Source organism: Lolium perenne, chromosome 1 (genome assembly GCF_019359855.2).
Source record: "Lolium perenne isolate Kyuss_39 chromosome 1, Kyuss_2.0, whole genome shotgun sequence".
Classification (NCBI taxonomy): domain Eukaryota; kingdom Viridiplantae; phylum Streptophyta; class Magnoliopsida; order Poales; family Poaceae; genus Lolium; species Lolium perenne.
In genome coordinates, this window is record NC_067244.2 from 128,435,031 (window position 1) to 128,458,799 (window position 23,769).

The following is a 23,769-nucleotide window of genomic DNA, read 5'->3' on the forward strand; positions in this document are numbered from 1 at the left end:
CAAATCGTAATAGCTCCAAGGAGAAGGAGAAAAGTGACCGCGAATAGAGGCTAAAATCATTCCAAGTTGGTGATAAGGTGATGGTATACCTCCGAAAAGAAAGACCGCCATTAGATGTTAAAGGGAAACATATACGGAGGAAATATGGACCCTTCTCTGTTCTAAGGAAGATAAATGATAATGCTTACGTGATAGATCTTCCAGCTGAGATGGGAATATCCAAAAAATGCAATGTGGCAGACTTGACTCTTTATCATCCAGAACAAGCACTCTATGAAGATAACTCGAAGTCGAGTTCTAAATAACTAGGGGAGGATGATGAGGGCCAGTAGATAAAATAATATAAAAATAAAATAGAAGTAAGATCCAATACTAGCTTCTACACACTTCTACTATATTCTAGATAATATTGGTCCTCTAGTTATGTGTGTTGTAGTGGTTTCCAGAGTATACTAGTATAAGTTGTAACTAGGATATTTGTAGTTCTTTCCCTAGCTTATGTAGTATTTCTAGAACACTCTAGTAAGTGGAGCTAAGTGGTGAAGGCTCATGCATCCTATAAATAGAGGTCCAACCACTACCTATGTAACTAGACTATGTACTATCCACCTATCAATAAAGAGAACTTTGTGTTCTTGTTTTAGATCTTGGATTAGATCTTGTGTGTTGAGAGTTTGAACTGAACTCTTGACAAGACCATCCCTAGAGCGATATCTAGCGCAGCATGTTGAAGCAGTTCCTTCAACATTTTGTGCCGTCCACATTGTAGCAACACGGTGGAGCTGTTCCTCCACAACCTTGTGCTGCTTAAGGTGTTATCAGAGCCTTGATGATCCGATCCAGCTGTTGGTCTCCTCATTGAGAGCTGCACCAAGCAATGGAGGAATTGGGGTAAAGAGTGGATGTTGTAGATCAACAAACCCAAACTCCCCATGAAGACCTTAACCGCAGATTTGTTCAGCTAGTTGAGATGGTAAGAAAGGGTGTTCCTCCTGTTGCCAATGAAGATTCATCAAAGGAGGCAGATGATAGGCGTCGAAGAATGGGAGGTCGTATTGAAGCAAAACCACATCATTCACGTGTTGTTCAGCGTACTTCAAGGAGGCAAATGTATGACGAGGGCCTTGAAGAACCCGATCTCTATAGATATCCGAGAGTACATAGCTCTACATATGAGAGGGATACAGACAAGGTGAGAGCTGAGATCCCCACTTTTAATGGAAATGTTGATATTGAGTGGTGCCTTGATTAGTTGTATGAGGTGGATACTTTCTTTGAGGTTATGAATATTCCGGAAGATCGTAGAGTTTCTTTGGTTGCATACAAGCTAAAAGGAGGAGCTGGTGCATGGTGGCATCGCCTTCAAGAAGATCGCAGGCTAAGAGGAGAACCTCGTGTGAGATCTTGACAGGAGATGAAGAATCTTTTGAAAGGGAGAATTGCGCTCAAGGAAATGGGACCATTTTAGAATACATAGAGGAGTTCCTAATACTACAAGTGAGGTGCCACCTTGGTGAAACTGAAGATCAACAGGTTGCAAGGTACATCATTGGTCTCAATGATGCTATCCAGGATTGTTTGATGATGTAGCAAATTTGGTCCCTTGATGAAGCACAAGCTCTAGCATTAAAGGTAGAGAGATTGGTAAAGGAAAGAAAGGCAAGTAAGGCTCCATATTCTCATATGGAAGACTCATCTAGGAGTCACTCCCACGGAACGGAAGAAGAGACCGCTCAACCTGATGCAAAACAAACTGTCGCAAAGCAAGCCGGAGGTAAGAGTACGGCAAAGCCTGTGATAAAATGCTATAAATGTGGTGAAGAGGGACATGTATCTAGCAACTGCCCATTGAGGAAATTGGTCAATACCACAATCCATGATGGCGAAGATGATGATGAATGTGAATCTGAAGGTGTAGAAGGACAAGATATCTGTGAAGAAGAGGGAGAAGATGTGGTATGCGTGATTCAGCGTCCCTTGTGCTTAACACCACAACCCGACAACACAAAACACACACAACAGAAGAAAATATTTGAGAGAAAATGCACGGTGAATGGCAAGGTATGCAAATTAGCGATTGGTAGTTGCAGCTGTGAAAATCTGATCTCTCTGAATTTGGTGAACCATTTTAAGCTTGAGACACATTATCATCCAAACCCCTACACTATTGGATGGATCAAGAAAGGAGTGGATATGAGGAGGGTCACCAAACAATGCACCCCGCCACTCTCTTTGGGCAAGTACTATCGCTCAAGTGTGTTATGTGGTGTTGTTGATATGGATGCCAGCCATGTTCTTCTTGGGAGACATTGCCAATTTGATGTGAATACAACACACAAAGGGAATGAAAATTCTTACTCTTTCACTTCGAACAAGCGGACGATCACCATTCTACCAAACCAATCAAATCGTAATAGCTCCAAGGAGAAGGAGAAAAGTGACCGTGAAAGGAGGCTAAAATCATTCCAAGTTGGTGATAAGGTGATGGTATACCTCCGAAAAGAAACACCACCATTAGATGTTAAAGGGAAGCATAGACGGCGGAAATATGGACCTTCTATATTCTAAGGAAGATAAATGATAATGCTTATGTGATAGATCTTCCAGCTGAGATGGAAATATCCAACTCATGCAATGTGGCAGACTTGGCTCTTTATCATCCAGAACAAGCATTCTATGAAGATAACTCGAAGTCGAGTTCTAAACAACCAGGGGAGGATGATGCGGGACAGTAGATAAAATAAAATAAAAATAAAATAGAATTAAGATCCAATACTAGCTTCTACACACTTCTACTATATTCTAGATAATATGGTCCTCTAGTTATGTGAGTTGTAGTGGTTTCCAGAATATTCTAGTATAAGTTGTAACTAGGATATCTGTAGTTCTTTCCCTAGCTTATGTAGTGTTTCTAGAACACTTCAGTAAGTGGAGCTAAGTGGTGAAGGCTCATGCATCCTATAAATAGAGGTCCAACCTCTACCTACGTAACCAGCCTATGTACTATCCACCTATCAATAAAGAGGGCTTTGTGTTCTTGTTTTAGATCTTGGATTAGATCTTGTGTGTTGAGAGTTTGAACTAAACTCTTGACAACACCGCCCCTAGAGCAATATCTAGGTTACACCCCTAGTTGAAGCGGTTCCTTCAACATTTGTGATGTCCATATTGTAGCAACACGGTGGAGCTGTTCCTCCACAACCTTGTGCTGCTTCAGTAACGGAGGGGGAGAAGCTAAGGGTGGAAAATGGCCTTAACTGTAGGATAAGTTCTCTACCCATGTCTATCTTGGGCTGCCGGTTTTCGGTAAATCCTTGTCAGTAGCCGACTGATACTTTCTCACTGGGAAGATGTGTCATAGGGTTGACCCATGGAAATGAATTTACCTTACCTCGGCGGGCAGGCTGGAACTGACGAATTCGTGCCTTTCGAGCCTCCCGATATTTGCTATGGGGGTTTACCTGCTCCATGATACTACACACAGACTGATGAACAAGGTCTGATCCCGATTTTTCAGGGAGGGAGTAGGAAATAAGCGGAAATTCCACATGGTGGATTGGGCCACGGTGTGCAAACCGCGTGAGTTTGGGGGATTGGGAATCCTCAACACGAAATTTGTGAGCATTGCTCTGATGCTCAAATGGATATGGAAACTTTACCAGAACGCGGAGGGTCTTTGGGCAGATCTTATTAGGGCCAAATACCTGGGGGAGGATGACCTTTTTTTGCTGGGTGCCAATGAGAGGCTCACAATTTTGGAATGTCATACAAAAGATTAAATGGTACTTCAAATTGGGGGCAAGGCACCGAGTGCATGATGGGTGTCGCACGTACTTCAGGTTTGACTGGTGGATAGGGAGGGGTCCATTGCGGGAAAGCTTTCCGCTGCTGCGACAACCCATATATCACGGTGGCAGGGGTCCTAAGTTCCGAGGGGTGGCATATCAGGTTTAGGAGAAACTTTGGGGTGCAGAAATGGTGGAATGGAATAATCTTTGCCGGATCCTTGACCTTCACCCTTTTATCAGGAGGAGATGAGGTGACATGGTCTCTGGAAACCTCGGGCCAATTCTCCACGAGATCAATGTACCTCAGGCTGTAGCAGGGGGTGACAATAACACACTTTAAGGAGGTCTAGAGGGCTAGGGTTCCCCAAGATTAAAGTGTTTCTCTGGCAACTCATTAGGAGCCGGGTCTAGCTGGCTAAGCGGAATGGCCATCTATTGGGGATTGCCCCCTCTGCGCGGACATAGAGGATTCTAACCACATCTTGTTTGGCTGTCACTTTGCTAGGATGGTGTGGGCTGGAGTTACGGAACTCCCGCACTGTGATTGGAATCCGACAGGGGTTGGTCATTTCATCGCCATCATCCAGGGTTTATCGGGGTCTCTTCGTAGGCTAGCTTGGTTCACCTTCGCAGCTCAATGTTGGGCTCTTTGGAACATCTGAAACAAGTCAACTATAGAAGGGAAACTCATCAACAACCCCGCTGATGCAATATTCCATATGTCTATGTATATGCAGAGATGAGGGTTCTGGTCAGACCAAAGGACCAACCGCTGCTGGATGCGGTGATGGACGAGCTTAGGAGTCTACAGGCAAGAATCAGGATGGAGGCTACATGAAGATGAAGTTCAGGGTAGTACCGCAAGGATTAGTTCAGCCCCCGGGTCGTGAATACTCCGCCACGTCGCCCCTCACGTCCGTGCAGGGGATCCTTCCGATCAATGCCTCAAGATTGCTTGATTGGGTGTTTTCGGTCGGGCGCACCCATGTTTCTTATCTGACCGTTTGGTTTCAGAGGGAGCGCTTCGAAGCTCTGCTGGCTGTTAATATCATGGAGCTCGTTTTCTTTGCACGGTGCTGCAGAGAAGGTCATGAAAGCCGAGATCGGTGGAAGAGCAATGGTGGTCGGATCTTGGTGGTGCGGTGGATTTGGCTTGGAGCTTCGTGACTTCAAACAACGACTTGCATGTGGGGGCACAGGAGAAGTTCATAGGTCTATCTTTCAGGGTGAAAATTCAAGGTCTGGTCTTAATTAGTTGTGCCTGGCAATGTTCTTGTTGAATGCATTGTTTTGAGAAGGAGGACTTTCTTCAGGGTGAAAACCTAAGATCTATGATCGGGCGACTATAACGCTTGTGCATTGTTTCCTTCTTGGAGGCGTCGCTTATGGAGAAGCTTATCTTCTGGTATTGTCTTGGTGGTGTCATTGTTGCTGTATCAAGTTTTCGATCTGTGTAGCAGGACTTTTCTTTTCTGCAATTCTTCTTTTTTTAGCTGTGTGCATCCTTTATGTCATTAGGGCATGATGTTGTTGCAGAGGTTGGATGTAATTGATATTTCTGCGATATTAATATATGCTCTTGATCGAAAAAATGAAGATGAAGTTCAATCTTGGGAGCTGCTTTTAGCCTGTTGTCGATTTGCTGTGTAATCCCATGATGTGTAAATGTGTTATGCCTAGACCGTGGTTGGAGACTTCGTATCACTACTTGTTGGGTAAGTACCTGTTGGGTGTGTTGTACCAGATTCTTATGGTTGCCGTATGACTTTATATTTAAAGCCGGACCTACGGCCTTATATTTAAAAATGTTGTCAATCAATATCGAGCAATATTCAACAATGATAAATCAGGAAGTGAAGAGAACAGTGATGGTGGTCTGCTTTTCAGCTGGGCAATGCACCAAGTTAGTAATCATCTCACCACTCTTCAAGTTATGTTGCCAAATATAACGGAAGGTAGGTCCCTTTCAAACATTCTTGAGCAATGCACGGTGAGTATTTACCTTTGCTTGCTTTTGTAGCTCAGTAACCAAAAATTCAATTATCTTGTAATTTATTATCACTTGATCTTCTAGCAGTATTGTGCAATGGGTCTTGGCTTGGTTGGATTGGACTTCCGTGGTCTGCTTCCTCCAATCCTTGAAAACTAATTGGTGTTTATTGTTTTGAAATTTATTGTCTTTGCTGGAAATGTGTTGCATTTGCTGACGTTGTCTGTGCTTCTTGCAGTGTGTTCTAAAATTGTTCAAAAAGATTATAGGTACGGCAGTTGAGAACTTTCAGGTAAGCATTTCTATACTACATGTTTTAACTGTTGTGGCTATCCTATTTCTTTCTTCTCTATTTAACCATAACATGAATTCATATTAGAAGGTCTTTGGTACTTTACTGGGTGGTTTGCTCTTTCGAATTATACTCTGCAATTCTCTATACTCATTCTCGTTGCTAGGTTGTACTTTTGATGCTAGGTTGTCCTGGACCGACATCATTGGGTTCCGATGCCGTCTATTGGCTTTGTCACAAATGGAGTTGTGGATGATACTTCTGATGATGTGACACCGCTTTCTGTTTTAATGGAACATCCACATCTCGCAGTGTTTGTTCATGGTTAGTTTTACTTTTATTTTTTTGCGAGAAAGCACTGATTGTATTAACCAACAGTTCTTACAGAACGGTCCAGAGCAAAGAAAAAATTACAACTAGGGCCCTCCAGACCCCGATGCCGTAGACGAAGACGAGAACGTCACGCCGGCGCGCCGCCGCACCACCTTCCCTCAGCCTTGGAACGGAAGGATCCCCTGCACGGACGGGAAGTCGACGCCACTCGGCTCGAGAGAGCCTCCGCCCTGCATCGCCGCCGCCATCGACGAGGTCAACACCATCAGCCACCTTCTTCTTCTTCATATCCCAGATCCGACACCACTCAGGATCTGGCCGGGGCACGACACACGTCGCAGATCCACCAATCCGCGGGTGGCAGGCATGCCGGTGAGCCACCACGGAGCTCCATGAAGCGCCGGAGTCGGAGAAGACGCCCACCTGCACAGGAAGCAAAACCGACAACCCCTCCTTCTCCAAGGCGTCGCTGGCTGCAGCCCCACCCTCAACTACCTTATCTACAGCCGTGAGGCGGGGACCCCCCACCCTCCCGCCGCCGGAGCGGCCTCCGGAGGGTGAAGGATCCGACGGATCGACGGTGAAGAGGTGTCTCAGCCGGGGAGTCCAACAAATCGCCCTCTCTGCTACAATGGTGAAGAGGGGAGACATCCAGGCTACATTGCCGCCACGATGCACCGTCGCCTCCGGCCCCCGCTTCGCACGCAGGCGTCCCCACCAAGACGTCCGACCATCACCTCCGCTCCAACTTGTCGCGCTGCCGCTTGACCCCTCCCCCGCGCGCCACCCAGCTTATCGTCCCGTCCCGCGCGAGGAAGGCCCGATGGGGCTCGCCAAGACCTGTCTACCGCCCTTTGACGGTCGGGCGCCACCACAACCGCCAGCCTCGGCGGTGGCAGCGGCCAGGAGTGTTAGCAATAGTAATCTTTCCTTAGTCTAATTAGGAATTAGTAGTTTAGTTTGGCAAGGAAGGTCAAGAAATCGGCCGGCCGTGCCGTACTGGTATTTTGCTAGAGTTGTACGTGTGTTTGGAGTTGGTCTAGGTCGGTTCACCTATACCAAGTTTAGGTGTCTTAGTCTGCTTAGTAATCGTTCGTGAGTCCAATCAGTCCAAGATCAAGTTGGTTAAGCTAGTTTAGGAAAGTAACAACTCGAGTCGGTTGTATAGTCTTTGGTTCGTTGGTGTATATATACACGATGGGTCTGTCTAAGTTTGTACCGCAAGTTGAGAAATAAAGAGAAAAAGAAGGGCACGATACGTGCCCCAGGCCACGAGTTTTTTTGCGTGTGTGTGTTTGTCTAGTTTCATGTGATTGCTCCGTGGGAAAATTCCAACAATTGGTATCAAAGCGAGGTCGAAGATTTGAAGCTGCGCTTGCCCCGGGGAGGCGACCCTACTAGCGCCTCGGGGCGGGCGACCGCTGCTCGGCGGAGCGGCCGGGTGGAGACGGCGATCAAGTTGTCGTCAGCGAGGCAGCGGCGATCGTCGCTTGGTTGAGCGACAAGGAGGTGACGACAGTGGGTTGTCGTTGGCGAGGCGAGGTGGTGGATGATCGTTGATGGGAGAGGGCTGTGGTGCCAAGGTGTGGTACCGGGAGTCTCGTCAAGATCGTCGTCCGCGGGTTTTTCGTCAAGGTCGTCTTCGGAGGAGTCCGATGAATCAAAGAGTCAAGTGTATGCACGTCTACACGTACGGTCGTCGTCGTGTCAGTGAGTCGTCGTTGTGTCCAAGTGCTTGTCTGTGTGAGGATCCATTGCAGTTGAAGCGTGTGGAGGTTTAGGGACTGTCCACAGGTGAGGTGTATCACCATGGGCGAAGACGCAACAAGAGGATAGTGGGTAGCTGTCAGCGTGCCTCAACCAAGTCGTCTACTTGTCTCGACGAGAGGATCAATATCAAATGTGAAGGGACGGTAAACCACTGAAGGGGAGTCTCTTTAATGAGGACCTGTCTCTACATGAGGCTGGAGTGGATGGTGTAGTCCACGAGGTAGTCGGCATGTATTGCGCTAGGGTGGACGGTGTGTTCCACGGTTGCTAGCGTGGCTGGGTAGTCCGGATCATGTTTGAATTGTTCCGTAAATTCGCCAAGTTAAAATTGGGGAGAGCTAATTAAACTTGTCGTGGAGCGGACAAGACGCATATATGCATAGGAGTCAAGATCGGAGAAGCACGGAAGACCAAGAGTCAAGATTAGGGAGAGATTGTTAGCAATAGTAATCTTTCCTTAGTCTAATTAAGAATTAGTAGTTTAGTTTGGCAAGGAAGATCAAGAAATCGGCCGGCCGTGCCGTACTGGTATTTTGCTAGAGTTGTGTACGTGTGTTTGGAGTTGGTCTAGGTCGGTTCACCTTTTTTTCGATAAAGGGAATATATTAATATAAATAAGATACCAATTACACCCTGCCTCTGCAACAACGTACCACCCTAATGGCACTACAGATGCACACAGCCATAAAAATGAAAAGAAAACTAAGAAACAAAAGTCCGCTACAGTATCTCGGGCCTAACAACAGCAATACATCCACCGCCAAGACAATACCTGAATTACAGACTCTCCAAAAAACGACGCCTCCAAGAAGGGAACAGTGCTCAAACACCGTCGTCGCTCGATCAAAGATCTTAGGTTTTCACCCTGAAGATAGTCCCCGCTCTCAAAATAATGCCTCCACCAAGGCCATTGCCAGGCACAACCAGTTAAGGCCAGACCTTGGGTTTTCCCCCTGAAAGATAGGATTCTGCACTTCACCTATGTTATCGCCCCCACTTTCATACCGCTGCTGTGAAGCCCAAAACACCAAGCAAGTCTCTCAACAGCGCGAAGACTTGAACCTCCCTTAGCTAGTCCTCCCCTCCGGCCTTCATAAAATTCTCTTCTTCCGACTTTCATCATGGATCCATAGTCACTTGATGTCAACACAGAAAAAGAGCTTCGCGCCGCTCCCTCCAGAACCAATCGGTCGGAATAAAAGCATGGGTGCGCACGACCGAATACCTCCGATCCAGCAAACTCCAGGCAAAGCACTATTAAATTCGCCGGCGGAGCCTTCCGGAACTCAACCCCTGGCCAGATCACGAGTCCAGGCCTCCGGTAGGTCCTCCTCTTCACGCAAGAGAGGCCCTAGGACCGCCGCCTTTATACAGGTCGGACCCCCACGTCGGTGACCATCCCGGGCTGGCCAATCAAACCCTCCACCGGCGACGCCATCGCCGGCTTCCATGCCCCTCCATCTCGCCGCCGGATCGCGGTGATAGATCAAAAGATCCACCACCACCAACCGCAGGCCGACCCTCTCCGGCGTAGAAGAGAGCCAGCTCCTCTGTCGAACCCAAGGTTGCTGCCCCGGGCGCCCTCGTGACGCTGAAGAAGCCCGAGATCGCCTCCACGCACCGACGAGAGGCGGGGGGGGGGGGGGGGGGCGGGCATGGCACAGACCGAGGGCCTGGCCGCCGCCCACCACCAGCCCCTGCCGGTGTGCTACGGGTGGAAGCCTACGGGAGGGGAGGGGGAAGACCGCAGCGCAAGAGCCGCCGCCGCCCATCACCATCCGCGCTGGCCGCCGCCGCGTGCGTCGAGGAGGGGAGAGCCCGTCCGCCGTCCCCCACAGCGGCGAGAAGAGGCCCCCGCCGCCGCCACGCCCCGAGGGTCTTTTCCCCGGCGGCGCTACCGGCACCTATACCAAGTTTAGGTGTCCTAGTCTGTCTAGTAATCGTTCGTGAGTCCAATCAGTCCAAGATCAAGTCGGTTAAGCTAGTTTAGGAAAGTAACAACTCGAGTCGGTTGTATAGTCTTTGGTTCGTTCGTATATATATACACGATGGGTCTGTCTAAGTTTGTACCGCAAATTGAGAAATAAAGATAAAAAGAAGGGCACCGATACGTGCCCCTGGCCACGAGTTTTTTGCGTGTGTGTGTTTGTCTAGTTTCATGTGATTGATCCGTGGGCAAATTCTAACATGGAGGGAAGGGACGGGGCAGTGTTTTGACCTCCGGGGTCGCCCGCTCGTGCGACCTTGGGGGGTGATTTTTTTAGCGTCTCCGGCAACACTAAATTATTGTAAACCTTTTAAGATGAACATGAGGGGAGGAGGTTCAAGAGTGCAAGAAAATGGATCTCATCTCCTTGAATAAATGGATGAATAAAGATCAGAAGCGGGTACAGGAGGAAGAAGGGCAATTGGAAGTTTCACGATGACAAACAAAAAGGAAGAAGATTGATCTCCGCATGTGCTGGCATGCCGGGAGCAAAGCGTGGCCTTAAACCTTTCAACAGAACCAGCAGCATGGCTCTTAATCGAAGATCCAGCGGTTTACTTGCACGCCCTCCTCATGTTAATGAATTCTTGTTCTTGACTTACCAGATCACTCACAAAATGTTCATGGGTCAGATGTTCAGAGAGAGAAATATGTTGATCATTTGAAGTCTATTGACACCACACATCATACATGTAATCTATGATACATTCACCACAAAACCAGACCATATGCATATACTTCTGTAGTATATCTTGAAGCAAAATAAAACACAATCATACAACAAGGATTAAACACTCACACAAACTTCACATACACTCATGATCACGTCTTTATTCTTCGCCCAGACTCCACCAGCAAAGAAACAAACACCAACCTCCGAGAAATCACGGGCTGAATCAGGCGTACTCGGCAGGGTTGGCAACGAGGTAGGTCTCGACTATCTTCATCAGCGCGAGGTAGCCCCCGATGAGCTCCGCCTGTTCCTCCGCGCTCAGCGCCCCGCCGCCATCGAGTCTCTCATACTCTACCTTGAACTTGGCCACGCATGCGCCTTCCCCGGCCGGCTCGAACTTTACCTCGGTCACCTGCGACTTGAGCTGGCCGCTCACCTTGCTGCCCTCCAGCATCTCATTCCTTAGCACCAGCGTCGCGTCGTCGCGCACCAACACACGGCTTCTGACCACGCTGCCGCCCGCACCTGGCGCCGCCGCTGCCGCTGCGCTGAGCGTCAGGGTGGTGACGCTGCCGGGGCCGCTGTCGCCCTCCACGTCCACAGAGTCGAAGATGCCCGCACAGGTCTTAACCAAGGCATCACCGGAGCAGGACACCTTCCACATCCGGTCTGCGGACACCGCCAGGGCACAATCCTCGGTGATCACGCAGCCAGCCACCATCTTGTCGGTTCGTCAGTGGACACTAAGTCACTAATCGATGTTGGCAAGTTCTTGCAGACTTGTGATGGCTGATGAGTGTATGTGTTTTTCAAAGAAGGGATTATGTACATTCATTTATAGGTGCAAGAGGACGGATGAAGCCAATCCTTAACATGTGAAGCCTGGTCTAACATGTGTGTGTGTGTGGTTGAACATTCCGGGTTCTAGACTTCTAGCATTTCCGGCTGAAGCTGTTCAATCTTCTCCCATGTGTGCTGACTAGCGACTTCTTTTGTTGACTATACTTCTCGTCAGCTGACTAGGGATTTTTGATGGCACCTATAGCCTGTTAGAGTTGTTACGTATTGGCATACGGTGTAGTACACCGATCCTTACGTATTGTACATGCCACGCCAGGGGCTTTTCCTGTGCTATATAAACACGCAACCGATACCGGACGAGGGTATCGTTCCAGCCTAAACATTGACATGGTATCAGAGCCACCTCCCTTCGTGACCTAGCTGCCTACGACCCTGCCGCCGCCGCCGCTCCTTAGCCGCCGCCGCCGCCTACGAATCTGTCGCCGCTGCTCAAGCCGCTACATACACTCACGACCAAGATCGCCGCCGCCGCCGCTTACCAAGCCGCCGCCGCCGCCTACAAACACGACCAGATCGCCGCCGCTCTTGCCAGCCGCCGCGCTCCCACGACCCAAAACCCTACACCCACGACCAAGATCGCCGCCGCCGCCGCTTACCAAGCCGCCGCCGCCGCCTACAAACACGACCAGATCGCCGCCGCTCTTATCAGCCGCCGCGCTCCTACAACCCAAGAAAACAAAACCTAGTTTGCCTTCATCATGACCTCGTCCAACAACACTGCTGCCGCCATGGCTGCTGCTCTCGGCAACCCTCCGGCACAGCCCCTCACGCGCAACAACTACCTCCCGTGGAAGGCTCTGGTATACCCAGCTTTTCGCGGAGCTGATGTCTTGGGACTCCTCGATGGATCTGATCGTCCACCGCCCAAGACCCTGGATGCTGAAGATGCTGACAAGAACAAGATCACCGTTCCCAACCCAGCCTATAGTGCATGGCTCGCACGTGATCAGCAGGTGCTTCGGTTCCTGTTGAATTCGCTGTCCCCTGACATCCTCTCTCATGTTCTTGATGTACACTCCACCGCCGATGCGTGGAAAACTATCACTGCCATGTTTTCTTCTGCCTCCAGGTCCAAAGTGCAGCATCTTCGAGATCGGCTGAACAATACAAAAAAGCTGTCCCTGACGGCTGATGAGTACTTCACAAAGATGAAAGGCTTCGCTTATGAGCTGGGCGCTCTTGGCAAGTCTCTTGATGAAGATGAGGTCATCAGCTATGTCCTCAATGGCCTTGACAAGGGCCACTACAACTCGCTCATCACCTCCGTCAATGGCAACCCGGGCACCTCCCTTGATGAGCTCTATGATCAGCTGTATGCCTATGACCTGCGCAATGGCGTCGAGGAGTCTACTGACTCCTTCTCTTCAACAGCCAATGTCGCCAAGCGCGATTATCGCCCGCGCGGACGCACTCCTCCCCCACGTGGTCGCTCGCCTCCACGTGGTGGCGGGGATGGAGGCTACCGTGCTCGGTCTCCTCCGCGTGGTGGTGGGGACGGTGGCTACCGTGGCCGCTCGACTCCGCGCCGCTATGACGATGACCGTGACCGTGGCAATCGTCGCTATGATGATGACCGCGGCAATTGGCGCCGCGGCGATGATCGGCGTCGTGACGAGCGTCGTGATGACCGCCGTGACGATCGGCGCCGTGATGACCGTCGTGATGGTGGTGGTGACCGTGGTCGCAACCGGCGGTCTGACCGGGCCCCCACCCCTTATGTTGATACGGAGTGTCAAATCTGCAAGATTCATGGTCATCCTGCAAGTGACTGCTGGTGGCGCTACTCCGATGATAAGAAGAACAATCGTGATCGTGATCGCGAGCGTGATGACAAGGGTGCGAATCTTGCTTCATATGGTGTTGATACCAATTGGTATACGGACACGGGTGCAACTGATCACATTACTGCTGAATTGAGCAAGCTCTCTACACATGACAAATACCAAGGCCAAGACCGTGTGCGCACGGCAGAAGGTACGGGAATGCATATCAGTCATATTGGTCATTCAGTTTTGCGCACCCCTCATAACTCATTCCAACTCAATAACATATTGCATGTTCCTAGTGCATCCAAAAATTTGTTATCTGTTCACAAGTTTACCCTTGATAATCACATCTTTATTGAGTTTCATCCTTTCTTCTTTTTGATCAAGGATCAGGCAACACGAAGAACCCTGTTTAAAGGCCCCTGCTATGGAGGTCTCTACCCCTTGATGCCCACATCTAGTGAATCCTCCAAGCATGCTTACTTCACAATAAAGCCGTCTTCATCCACATGGCATCGTCGCTTAGGACATCCCTCTTCATTCATAGTTCAACAAGTTCTTAGGAAGAATAATATAGCTTACACCCCAGAAAGCACTCCTTATGTATGTGACTCTTGTCAACTTGCCAAGAGTCACCAGTTGCCATATCCTGTTTCCACTAGTAGATCCACTGTTCCCTTGGAACAAGTGTTCTCTGATGTATGGGGTCCAGCACCTCTTTCTGTTGGGAAACATGCATACTATGTAAGCTTCATCGATGATTATAGTAAATTTACTTGGATCTACTTGCTCAAAAAGCGTTCTGATGTCTATCAAGCTTTTCTCAATTATCAACAGTATGTTGAGCGCAAATTTAACAGGAAAATTGTTACCATGCAAACTGATTGGGGTGGTGAATATGAAAAACTCAATGGTCTTTTTCAAAAGATTGGCATTGTTCATCATGTCTCTTGCCCTCATGCACATCAACAAAATGGGTCTGCTGAAAGGAAACATCGCCACATAGTAGAAGTTGGTCTTTCACTTCTTGCTAATGCGTCCATGCCTCTCAAGTTTTGGGATGAAGCCTTTCTTACCGCCACATTTCTCATAAACATTCTTCCTACCAAAGTGCTTGATCTTAAGAGTCCAACTGAATGTCTCCTGAATATCACACCCAATTATGATGCTCTTCGCACTTTTGGTTGCGCTTGTTGGCCTAATCTTCGCCCATACAATAAACGCAAACTTGCTTTTCGTTCCACTAGGTGTGTTTTTATTGGCTACAGTCCTCTTCATAAGGGTGTAAAATGCTTGGATGTTTCCACTGGTCGAGTTTATGTCTCTCGAGATGTTGTTTTTGATGAGAAGGTTTTCCCTTTTGCTTCACTTCGTCCTAATGCCGGTGCTCTCCTCAAGAAAGAAATTCTCCTCCTCCCCACATCCCTCACATCAAATTCCCATGGGGTTGCACAACACACTGATGATCATATGTCTCCTATTATTCCTGTTCCATATGTGTTGCAGAATCCTGAGAATGCTGAAGAAAACCGTGTTGAAAATGGTGCTCCAAGTGCGACGGAAACTGAAGAAACAGATTCAGAACCGGACGGAACTGGCACAAGACACGAGGAGGAACATTCTCTGCCTTTGTCGGATCCCGAGGAGGATCCTGACGCTGACTCTGGCGCCGAATCACGCACGCCGCCCGGGGAAGAATCTCCCGCCGAATCACGCACGCCGCCCGGGGAAGAATCTCCCGCCCAAACTCCTGAGCCGTCTGCCACGCGGTCAGGCAGGACTGGCTCTCCCCGCCCGTCACCGAGTCTCCCGCGGGGCGCCCTGCGAGTGGACGCGAAGAGTCGCCGACTCCGTCCGCCACGTCGACAGCCTCTCCGTCGCCGTCAGCTGATGCGGGTGAATCTTCTGCGGACGAAAACCCTGCTTGTGCAAGTGCTGCACCACCTGAACAGCCTATACCACCACCGTCGCCTCCTCGTACCCGGCTTCAGCAAGGTATAAGAAAACCAAAAGTATACACTGATGGTACAGTCAGGTATGGCATGCTTTCGTCTACAGGTGAACCTTGCACATTGACTGAAGCTCTTGATGACTCAAATTGGAGAAAAGCCATGGAAGAGGAGTATGATGCCTTGATGATCAATAAAACATGGCACCTTGTTCCCCCAAGTTCCAAGAAAAATTTGATTGATTGTAAGTGGGTCTATCGCATTAAAAGGAGGGCAGATGGGACAGTTGACAGATACAAAGCAAGGTTAGTAGCAAAAGGATTTAAGCAAAGGTATGGTATTGACTATGAGGACACTTTCAGTCCAGTGGTTAAAATTGCTACCATTCGAACTGTTTTGGCTATTTCTGTTTCTCGAGGGTGGAAGTTAAGGCAGCTAGATGTCAAGAACGCGTTTCTTCATGGTGTTCTTGAAGAGGAGGTTTACATGAAACAACCCCCAAGTTTTGAAGACCCTCATGCTCCGCATTATATTTGCAAATTGGACAAAGCATTATATGGATTGAAACAAGCTCCTCGTGCCTGGTACTCAAGGTTAAGTTCTAAAGCTGCACTCTTGGTTTTACACCCTCCAGAGCAGACACCTCATTATTTCTCTATACCAAGTCAGGCATAGTCATATTTCTGTTGATATATGTGGATGACATCATAGTCACAAGTTCTTCTGATGATGCTATTTCTGTTCTTCTTCGAAGTCTCAATGAGAATTTTGCTATTAAAGATCTAGGTGACTTACATTACTTTCTTGGTATTGAAGTCAAGAAGACACCAAATGGTTTGTTGTTAACACAAGAAAAGTATGCTACTGATATCCTTACTAAAGTCGGCATGGTTGCATGTAAACCGGCACCTACACCATTGTCATCATCTGAACAATTATCTCTCGACAGCTGGTACACCTCTTGGCTCTGAAGATTCGTCTCAAGACAGGAGCATAGTTGGAGCCTTACAGTATCTAACCTTGACACGACCAGATTTGTCCTTCTCTGTCAACAAAGTGTGTCAATATCTTCATGCGCCAACCACTGAACATTGGTCAGCTGTGAAAAGAATTCTTAGATATGTGAAGGATACAATGAAACTTGGAATAACTTTTACAGCATCTTCATCAACTCTTCTTAGTGCTTTTTCAGATGCAGATTGGGCAGGTTGCCTCGATGATCGGCGCTCCACAGGCGGATTTGCCATATTTGTTGGACCTAATTTGGTTTCTTGGAGTGCTAGAAAACAAGATACAGTGTCTCGGTCTAGTACTGAGGCTGAATATAAGTCTCTTGCAAATGCTACAGCTGAGTTGATTTGGGTAGAAGCTCTTCTTGCAGAACTTGGAGTTAAGTTGAAGCAAAAACCAAGGCTTTGGTGTGACAATCTAGGTGCTACCTACTTATCTGTTAATCCAGTGTTTCATGCTCGTACTAAGCATATAGAAATAGACTTTCACTTTGTTAGAGAAAGAGTTGCTAAGAATCAGCTAGCTATTAGTTTTATTTCTAGTAAGGATCAAGTTGCAGATGGTTTTACTAAAGCGCTTCCTGTTAAGAAACTAGATGAGTTTAAGCGTAATCTCAACCTTTCCAAGGTTTAGATTAAGGGGGGCTGTTAGAGTTGTTACGTATTGGCATACGGTGTAGTACACCGATCCTTACGTATTGTACATGCCACGCCAGGGGCTTTTCCTGTGCTATATAAACACGCAATCGATACCGGACGAGGGTATCGTTCCAGCCTAAACATTGACATAGCCATCACGTACGTGCATGTAGCCAGCCGACGAGATCAGCTGACTAAGAATTACTCTAATTTTCAGTCAGGTGAGCTTTATTTGCATCCTAAAATATTTTGTACTCACACTTTTTAGGTTTTAATTTTTAAATTAAGAACATATATTAATATTGTAAATATAAAAATTACACCTACTCTCTGCACCAGCAAAATGTACAAAAAAATTAAGTATGCACACGACAAAGAAAAAAATAAAAGAGAGAAATAGAAAAACAAAGACCCGTGACTCACCACATCAACGCCATAACGAACATCGAAGACAACACCCAAACTGTGAAAGAGATTGTACAAAAGAGACACCTCCAAGAAATAAATAATGCATAAGCGTTGTCATCACCCCATCACCCATGTTGGGCGCCGCACATACTTCTGGTTTGACTGGTGGACATGGAGGGGTCCATTGCGCGAAAGCTTCCCGCTGTTGTTTAGCTGCCGCGACAACCCATATATCACGGTGGCAGGGGTCCGATATTCCGAGGGATGGCGTATCAGGTTTAGGAGAACCTTTGGGGTGGCAGAAATGGTGGAATGGAATAATCTTTGCTGGATCCTTGACCTTCACTGTTTTGATCAGGAACGAGATGAGGTGACATGGGCTCTGGAAACCTAGGGCCAATTCTCCACGAGATTAATGTAAATCAGGCTATAGCAGGGGGCGACAGTAACACACTTTAAGGAGGTCTGGAGGGCTAGGATTCCCCCGAAGATTAAAGTGTTTCCCTGGTAACTCATTAGGAGCCGGCTACCCTCTGGGATCCATCTGTCTAAGCGGAATGGGCCGTCTAATGGGGATTGCCCCCTCTGCGGGGACATAGAGGATTGTAACCACATCTTGTTCAGCTGTCTCTTGGCTTGGATGACGTGGGCTGGAGTTAGGGAACTCCTGCACTGCGATTGGAATCCGACAGGGGTTGGTCATGTCATCGCCATCGTTCAGGGTCTCCCAGGGTCTCTTCGTAGGCTAGCTTGATTCACCTTCGCGGCTCAATGTTGGGCGTTTTGGAACACCCGAAACAAGTTAGCTATAGAAGGGAAACTCATCAACAACCCCGCTGATGCAATATTCCATATGTCTATGTATATGCAAAGATGGAAGGTTCTGGTCAGACCGAGGAACCGACCACTGCTGGACGTGGCGATGGACGAGCTTAGGAGTCTACAAGCGAGAATCAGGACGGAGGCTACATGAAGATGAAGTTCAATCACGGGAGCTGCTTTTAGCCTGTCTTCGATTTGCTGTGTAATCCTATGATGTGTTATGCCTAGACCGTGGTTGGAGACTTTGTATCAGTACTTGTTGGGTGAGTTGTATCAGATTCTTATGGTTGCCGTATGGCTTTATATTTAAAGTCGGGCCTATGGCCTTATGTTTAAAAATGTTGTCAATCAATATCGAGTAATATCAACAATGATAAATCAGGAAGTGAAGAGAACAGTGATGGTGGTCTGCTTTTCAGCTGGGCAATGCACCAAGTTAGTAATCATCTCACCACTCTTCAAGTTATGTTGCCAAATATAACGGAAGGTGGGTCCATGTCAAACATTCTTGAGCAATGCACGGTGAGTATTTACATTTGCTTGCTTTTGTAGCTCAGTAACCAAAAATTCAATTATCTTGTAATTTATTATCACTTGATCTTCTCGCAGTTTTGTGCAATGGGTCTTGCTTGGTTGGATTGGACTTCCGTGGTATGCTTCCATAAATCCTTGAAAACTAATTGGTGTTTATTGTTTTGGAATTTATTGTCTTTGCTGGAAATGTGTTTGCATTTGCTGACGTTGCCTGTGCTTCTTGCAGTGTGGTTCTAAAACTGTTCTCAAAGATTATGGGTACGGCAGTTGAGAACTTTCAGGTAAGCATTTATATACTAAGTGTTATAACTGTTGTGGCTATCCTATTTATTTCTTCTCTATTTAACCATAACATGAATTCGTATTAGAAGGTATTTGGTACTTTACTGGGTGGTTTGTTCTTTCGAATTATACTCTGCAATTCTCTATATTCATTCTCGTTGCTAGGTTGTCCATTTGATGCTAGGTTGTCCTGGACTGTCATCATTGGGTTCCGATGCCGTCTATTGGCTTTGTCACAAATGGAGTTGTGGATGATACTTCTGATGATGTGACACCGCCTTCTGTTTTAATGGAACATCCACCTCTCGCAGTGTTTGTTAATGGTAGTTTTACTTCTTAACTTCTATGCATCATGTGTTTACTTGAACGGTGCTAGCAAGCATACGAGTTGACATGTTCTTGTTTCGAACTCTTGGATGCAGGTGTTTTGGCAGCAATGAATGAGCTAAAACCATGTGCACCATTGAGCTTGAAGCATGTCCTTTCTCAGGAGGTGGTGAAAGGATTACAAGCAGTTTCTCAGTCCCTTGTCGGATATGCCATGCGGATGCTGCGGGGAAATGAGCCATCCCTTTTCATCTCACTTTGACAGGCATTTATTGAGGTAACTTTAGCTTCATATGATTAAGAACTACCTATAGAAGTAGCGAAAGGAAAAAAATTGCACTTATGCAAGGAAAGAGAGCAGAATATGTCCAAGGCCTCAAACTCATCATATATTAATTACAGTCGGTAATATTTCTTTTTCAACTTAGGGATGTCTGAAAATATAAACTGCACATCTCATCTCGGGTCGAATATCCTTATTGTGTTGCATGCTTTGGACGATGCTATCCCAATGGAGGGGTGCTGATCAAAGACTGCCGTAGCATTTTCGATGCTGTCAGCCAGCTGTTATCCGTACCTTCAAGGTCAAGTTCCGGGATCAGCAGCATTGATCGAAGGCAGTCAGGCGGCATCGAAAGAAGGCAGTGGGAAGGCATCGAGAGAAAGCAGTCGGAAGTATCAAGAGAGGGCAGTCCATCGGGAGTGCCGGGACTGTGGCCTCCGAGAATGGACATTTAACTGACAACCCTGAGCCAGAGGTGACCAGCGATGCCGCATTAGCTGGGGTTAACACGCAAATCAATCCACCCACAAACACGTAGCTGCTTGGAAACCTCGTTCATAGAGTCTGTCGAAGTTCTGGTTATCTTCGACGTTGCTCATCGACAGTTTGGTTCTTATGTTTGCCCGTGGTCTTGTAGTGTACAAAAGAACTCATCTCAGAGTGTTTGGTGTTGATCTATACAATACACCATTGAAATTTTAGCTGTCCATGCATGTCTAGCGCATACTTAGGTGTTGTAGATGGAAGATTGTTTCCAACTGACGACAATAAGTTTATAATATCAAGCGAGTACCCTACATCGTTCACCGCACATTAGGTACTGAAGATCCTTTGGTCTCTGCGCCGGCTTGGCTGACTTCTTGCCCACCTGTTTGGAAAAAAAAATCTTGCAGGACAATTCATTCTATGTATTGGTTTGGGGGAATATTCAATTGTTTCTTTATTGTTTGTATCTATTATCTATCTATAGTAAATATATGCCCGTGCGTTGCATCGGGAGTGGTAAAAAATAACGTTTTGTAAGAATGTTGGCACAACCTAAATTTTACCATCAGAGTATATATAAGGAAATATCCCTTACCAGAAAATTCTCTCATATGGTCTCTTAGTATACATAGGAAATATTTCTTTGCGTTGCTACGGTTGATGTTTTTTGAATATTTTGGTTGGTATCTTGTCGATGGATGCAAAAGGTTATTGTCTTCATCACACACCTGGATGAAATGGAAATACTCCCCACTTATACAGATGGTTGATGCTTTCAACCGAGAAGACACTGCCTTGGCAGGGCACACCAGAGCATGCTCCTGTATGATCTACCAACCACTTTTTATTTGTGTAACTTAACTATTCTAGTTCTACGTATTTAGGCTTTTACATTCGAAATAGGCCCTAAATATCTTTCCCATAAAAACAAAATAAAACAGACCCTAAACATTTAGTGAGTTATGTTTCTTTTCTTTTTTGGGGGGGGGGGGGGGGGTGCTTGCATTTGGAAAATTTAGGATCATGTGAAAACAAATTGGATGACAAATATAAATAATAATTTCTCAAAAATTATAATTAAAGAAATACATACCTCATTCCAGTAACATTGAAACTTATTGACTCATCCTTCTTGCATAAAGAATCTGAACATACTAACTTGATTTTCCTTTGTATACACGTGTACCATGGTGCTCTGCAAAAAATTAAAATACAGTGTCACAAAAATTCCAGTACAGGGAGTATAGAAGTTTTGCCAGAAACTTTGCAATGAAATTTTGTGAAATACATAAATGTAGGGAGAGGGAATTAGTGAACATAAACAACACGTCCATGTCTCCAGCATTGTCGGACAAAAGAATACTGTTTGTACAACAAACAAAATTCAAGGAGGTCCCCAGTATGGACGACCAATGCTTCTATGGTTGAATTCCATCGTTCCTAAAAGAATGCGTGGTCTCACCTCTTACACAGGAAATCCATGACAATCATTATTGTGTATTTGTTTCCCTGTGTTGCACCTTGGGTTGTACCTACATGTGCGTCTTGTCAGAATTAATCGACCTAGCTTCACAACGTAAATGATGCTCGTCGGAAAGTGCTGGGTGGACTGCGTTTTAAGATTGGGCATATGCAAAACATTACCTTTACCATATCAAATCAGCACAGGGGTTAGATGGAAAAGAGCCTCGTAGAGCCAACTCCTACCAGGCTAGCTAGCTTTCCAATATGTTGCTCTGAAGAGGTGTACTCAGGAGCAAATTAGCAATTAGCTCTTACAAAATCGACCGGCTATGTGAAACCATCGTTGGATAAAATCTGTACTACTGAAAATATACATAACGATATGTGGTCATCACATGGAAATAAGATTCAACAGTTGGAGAGTAACATGATCAGGAGAGCTGCACATGTTTAATGTGATCATACCTTTCTATTGAATCAACTCTAGGACGAAAATACTTGCTGATGCGTGGCGCTATGACTTATTAAATGATCAACCGGTGGCATCTGTTGCAGCTAGAGATTGTTGTTTTTCTGGTCTGTCCAGCCGCCGGTGGCAGCGAATATGCAGGCGCGGCAGGGCAAAATCTTTTTCTGAGATCCTGCAGGGCAAGTGTATCTGTAATTGGCATGAATGCAATGCAAACAAAACAAAGGAACATGGAGTTCTCCCTAATAAAGCCCGTCAACTGAAGAAGAAGAAGATTCAAAGATTAGTTTTTCAAAATATTCGGGGCTATAAGCACATAACACTATATTAAAGACTACAATGCCTACAGAGAATTAGTTCGGACTGCAACAATATTCTTTTGCAAACATGAATAGTGATTCAGGATTACGTACACTGCAACCACCAGTGTGTACCAAAATTTTCTACGTAAACTTTAGTCTTTGTTATGCAAAAACAGAGGTTTTCATCTGCTCATCTCCTTGTTGCTGTCTTCCTCCGGTAATGGGATCGATCAGATCTATCTCCATCTAGCATGACCTGAATTGCAGCTATTATGCTCACCGTGGGAGAGAGGAACCGCGGACAATGGCACCGTTGCCGGTACGGAGCTCCGCCCAACCACAAGCTTCCCCGGCCGGCAAGATGCGGGTGAGGCCGCCAATCCAAAGCTTCCCCGACCGGCAAGATGCGGGGGAGGCACTCCATCGTGGCCATCCCGTCGGTACTGTCTTCACAGGCCGGCGAGCCACGCATGTGTAGCAGAAAAGCCCATCGCCAGACACTGCCTAGATTGCATCAATTACCTTGACGATAGGTTCAACTTCAACAGCAGCACAACGGGCCCAACGCCGCTTCCTCAAGCTGTCGAACCCCAATTCTATTCCTCGCAGCTGCTTTTCTTGAACTCCCTAGACAATCCAAAGGCATAAGGGGCGGGGCAGAGGACCTAGCCGCTGAGGCCATGGTGGGGTTAGGGCTGCGCCGGCGGCGGACCCGCGGGAGATTATGCAGGTCACGGTCCTGCTCGCCTTGGTCGAGCTCCTGCAGTCCGGCGAGAACCTCGTAGGGAGACCTAATTAATCACCCTCTGTTCCGGCAGCCGGGCGCGGGTCGGGGAATACGGCGTCCGCCTCGATTTGTGAGGGCGTGCGTGGGAGGTTGCCTTTTCCCGTGTTTCTTTTTGCCGGATGGGCCGAACGAAGCGAATCATTATTCACTGCGGTGGCACGGCATGTAATTTTGACAGATGATTAAGGTTAAATAAAAAACGGACGAAAAAATTAGGGAGAAACCTTACTTCCTTTATTAGTAGGTAAAGATAAAGATACCTAATAATAAAGAAAATAAGGTTTCTTGTTGGTCCGTTTTTTTATGCCCGTGTATTTTCTACAAATTACAAGGACTGCCACCGACAAGTCACGCTGAAGCGTTATCTTAGCCCTTCGTCCCCTGTCTCTCTGTTCTGCCTGTATCTCTCCCATCCTCCCCGCAAGCACCACAGGTGAGGGCCCCCGTTATCTCCCTTTCGTCTGGACTGTGCTCTCCGGTGCTCTCCGCTCGCCGTGCTCCAACGGTCCTGCCGCGGGCGGCGCTCCAGGCGAGCTTTTTTCCATGA

General features: G+C 47.1%; 1 protein-coding gene and 1 pseudogene across 1 annotated transcript; one reads left to right on the top strand and one right to left on the bottom strand.

Moving 5' to 3' along the window:
• Window positions 1–970: 970 nt before the first annotated feature.
• On the top strand, window positions 971–22,396 carry LOC127333261 (conserved oligomeric Golgi complex subunit 8-like; annotated as a pseudogene).
• LOC127301792 (pathogenesis-related protein STH-2-like) lies at window positions 10,796–11,656 on the bottom strand. Its single transcript, XM_051332069.2, has one exon. The coding sequence runs from the start codon at window positions 11,552–11,554 to the stop codon at window positions 11,057–11,059; it is 498 nt and encodes a 165-aa protein (XP_051188029.1). The 5' UTR covers window positions 11,555–11,656; the 3' UTR covers window positions 10,796–11,056.
• Window positions 22,397–23,769: the final 1,373 nt, after the last annotated feature.

Coding starts and splice junctions, on each gene's coding strand:
- LOC127301792 (XM_051332069.2), bottom strand. CDS start 11,554: ATGGTGGCTGGCTGCGTGATCACCGAGGATTGTGCCCTGGCGGTGTCC.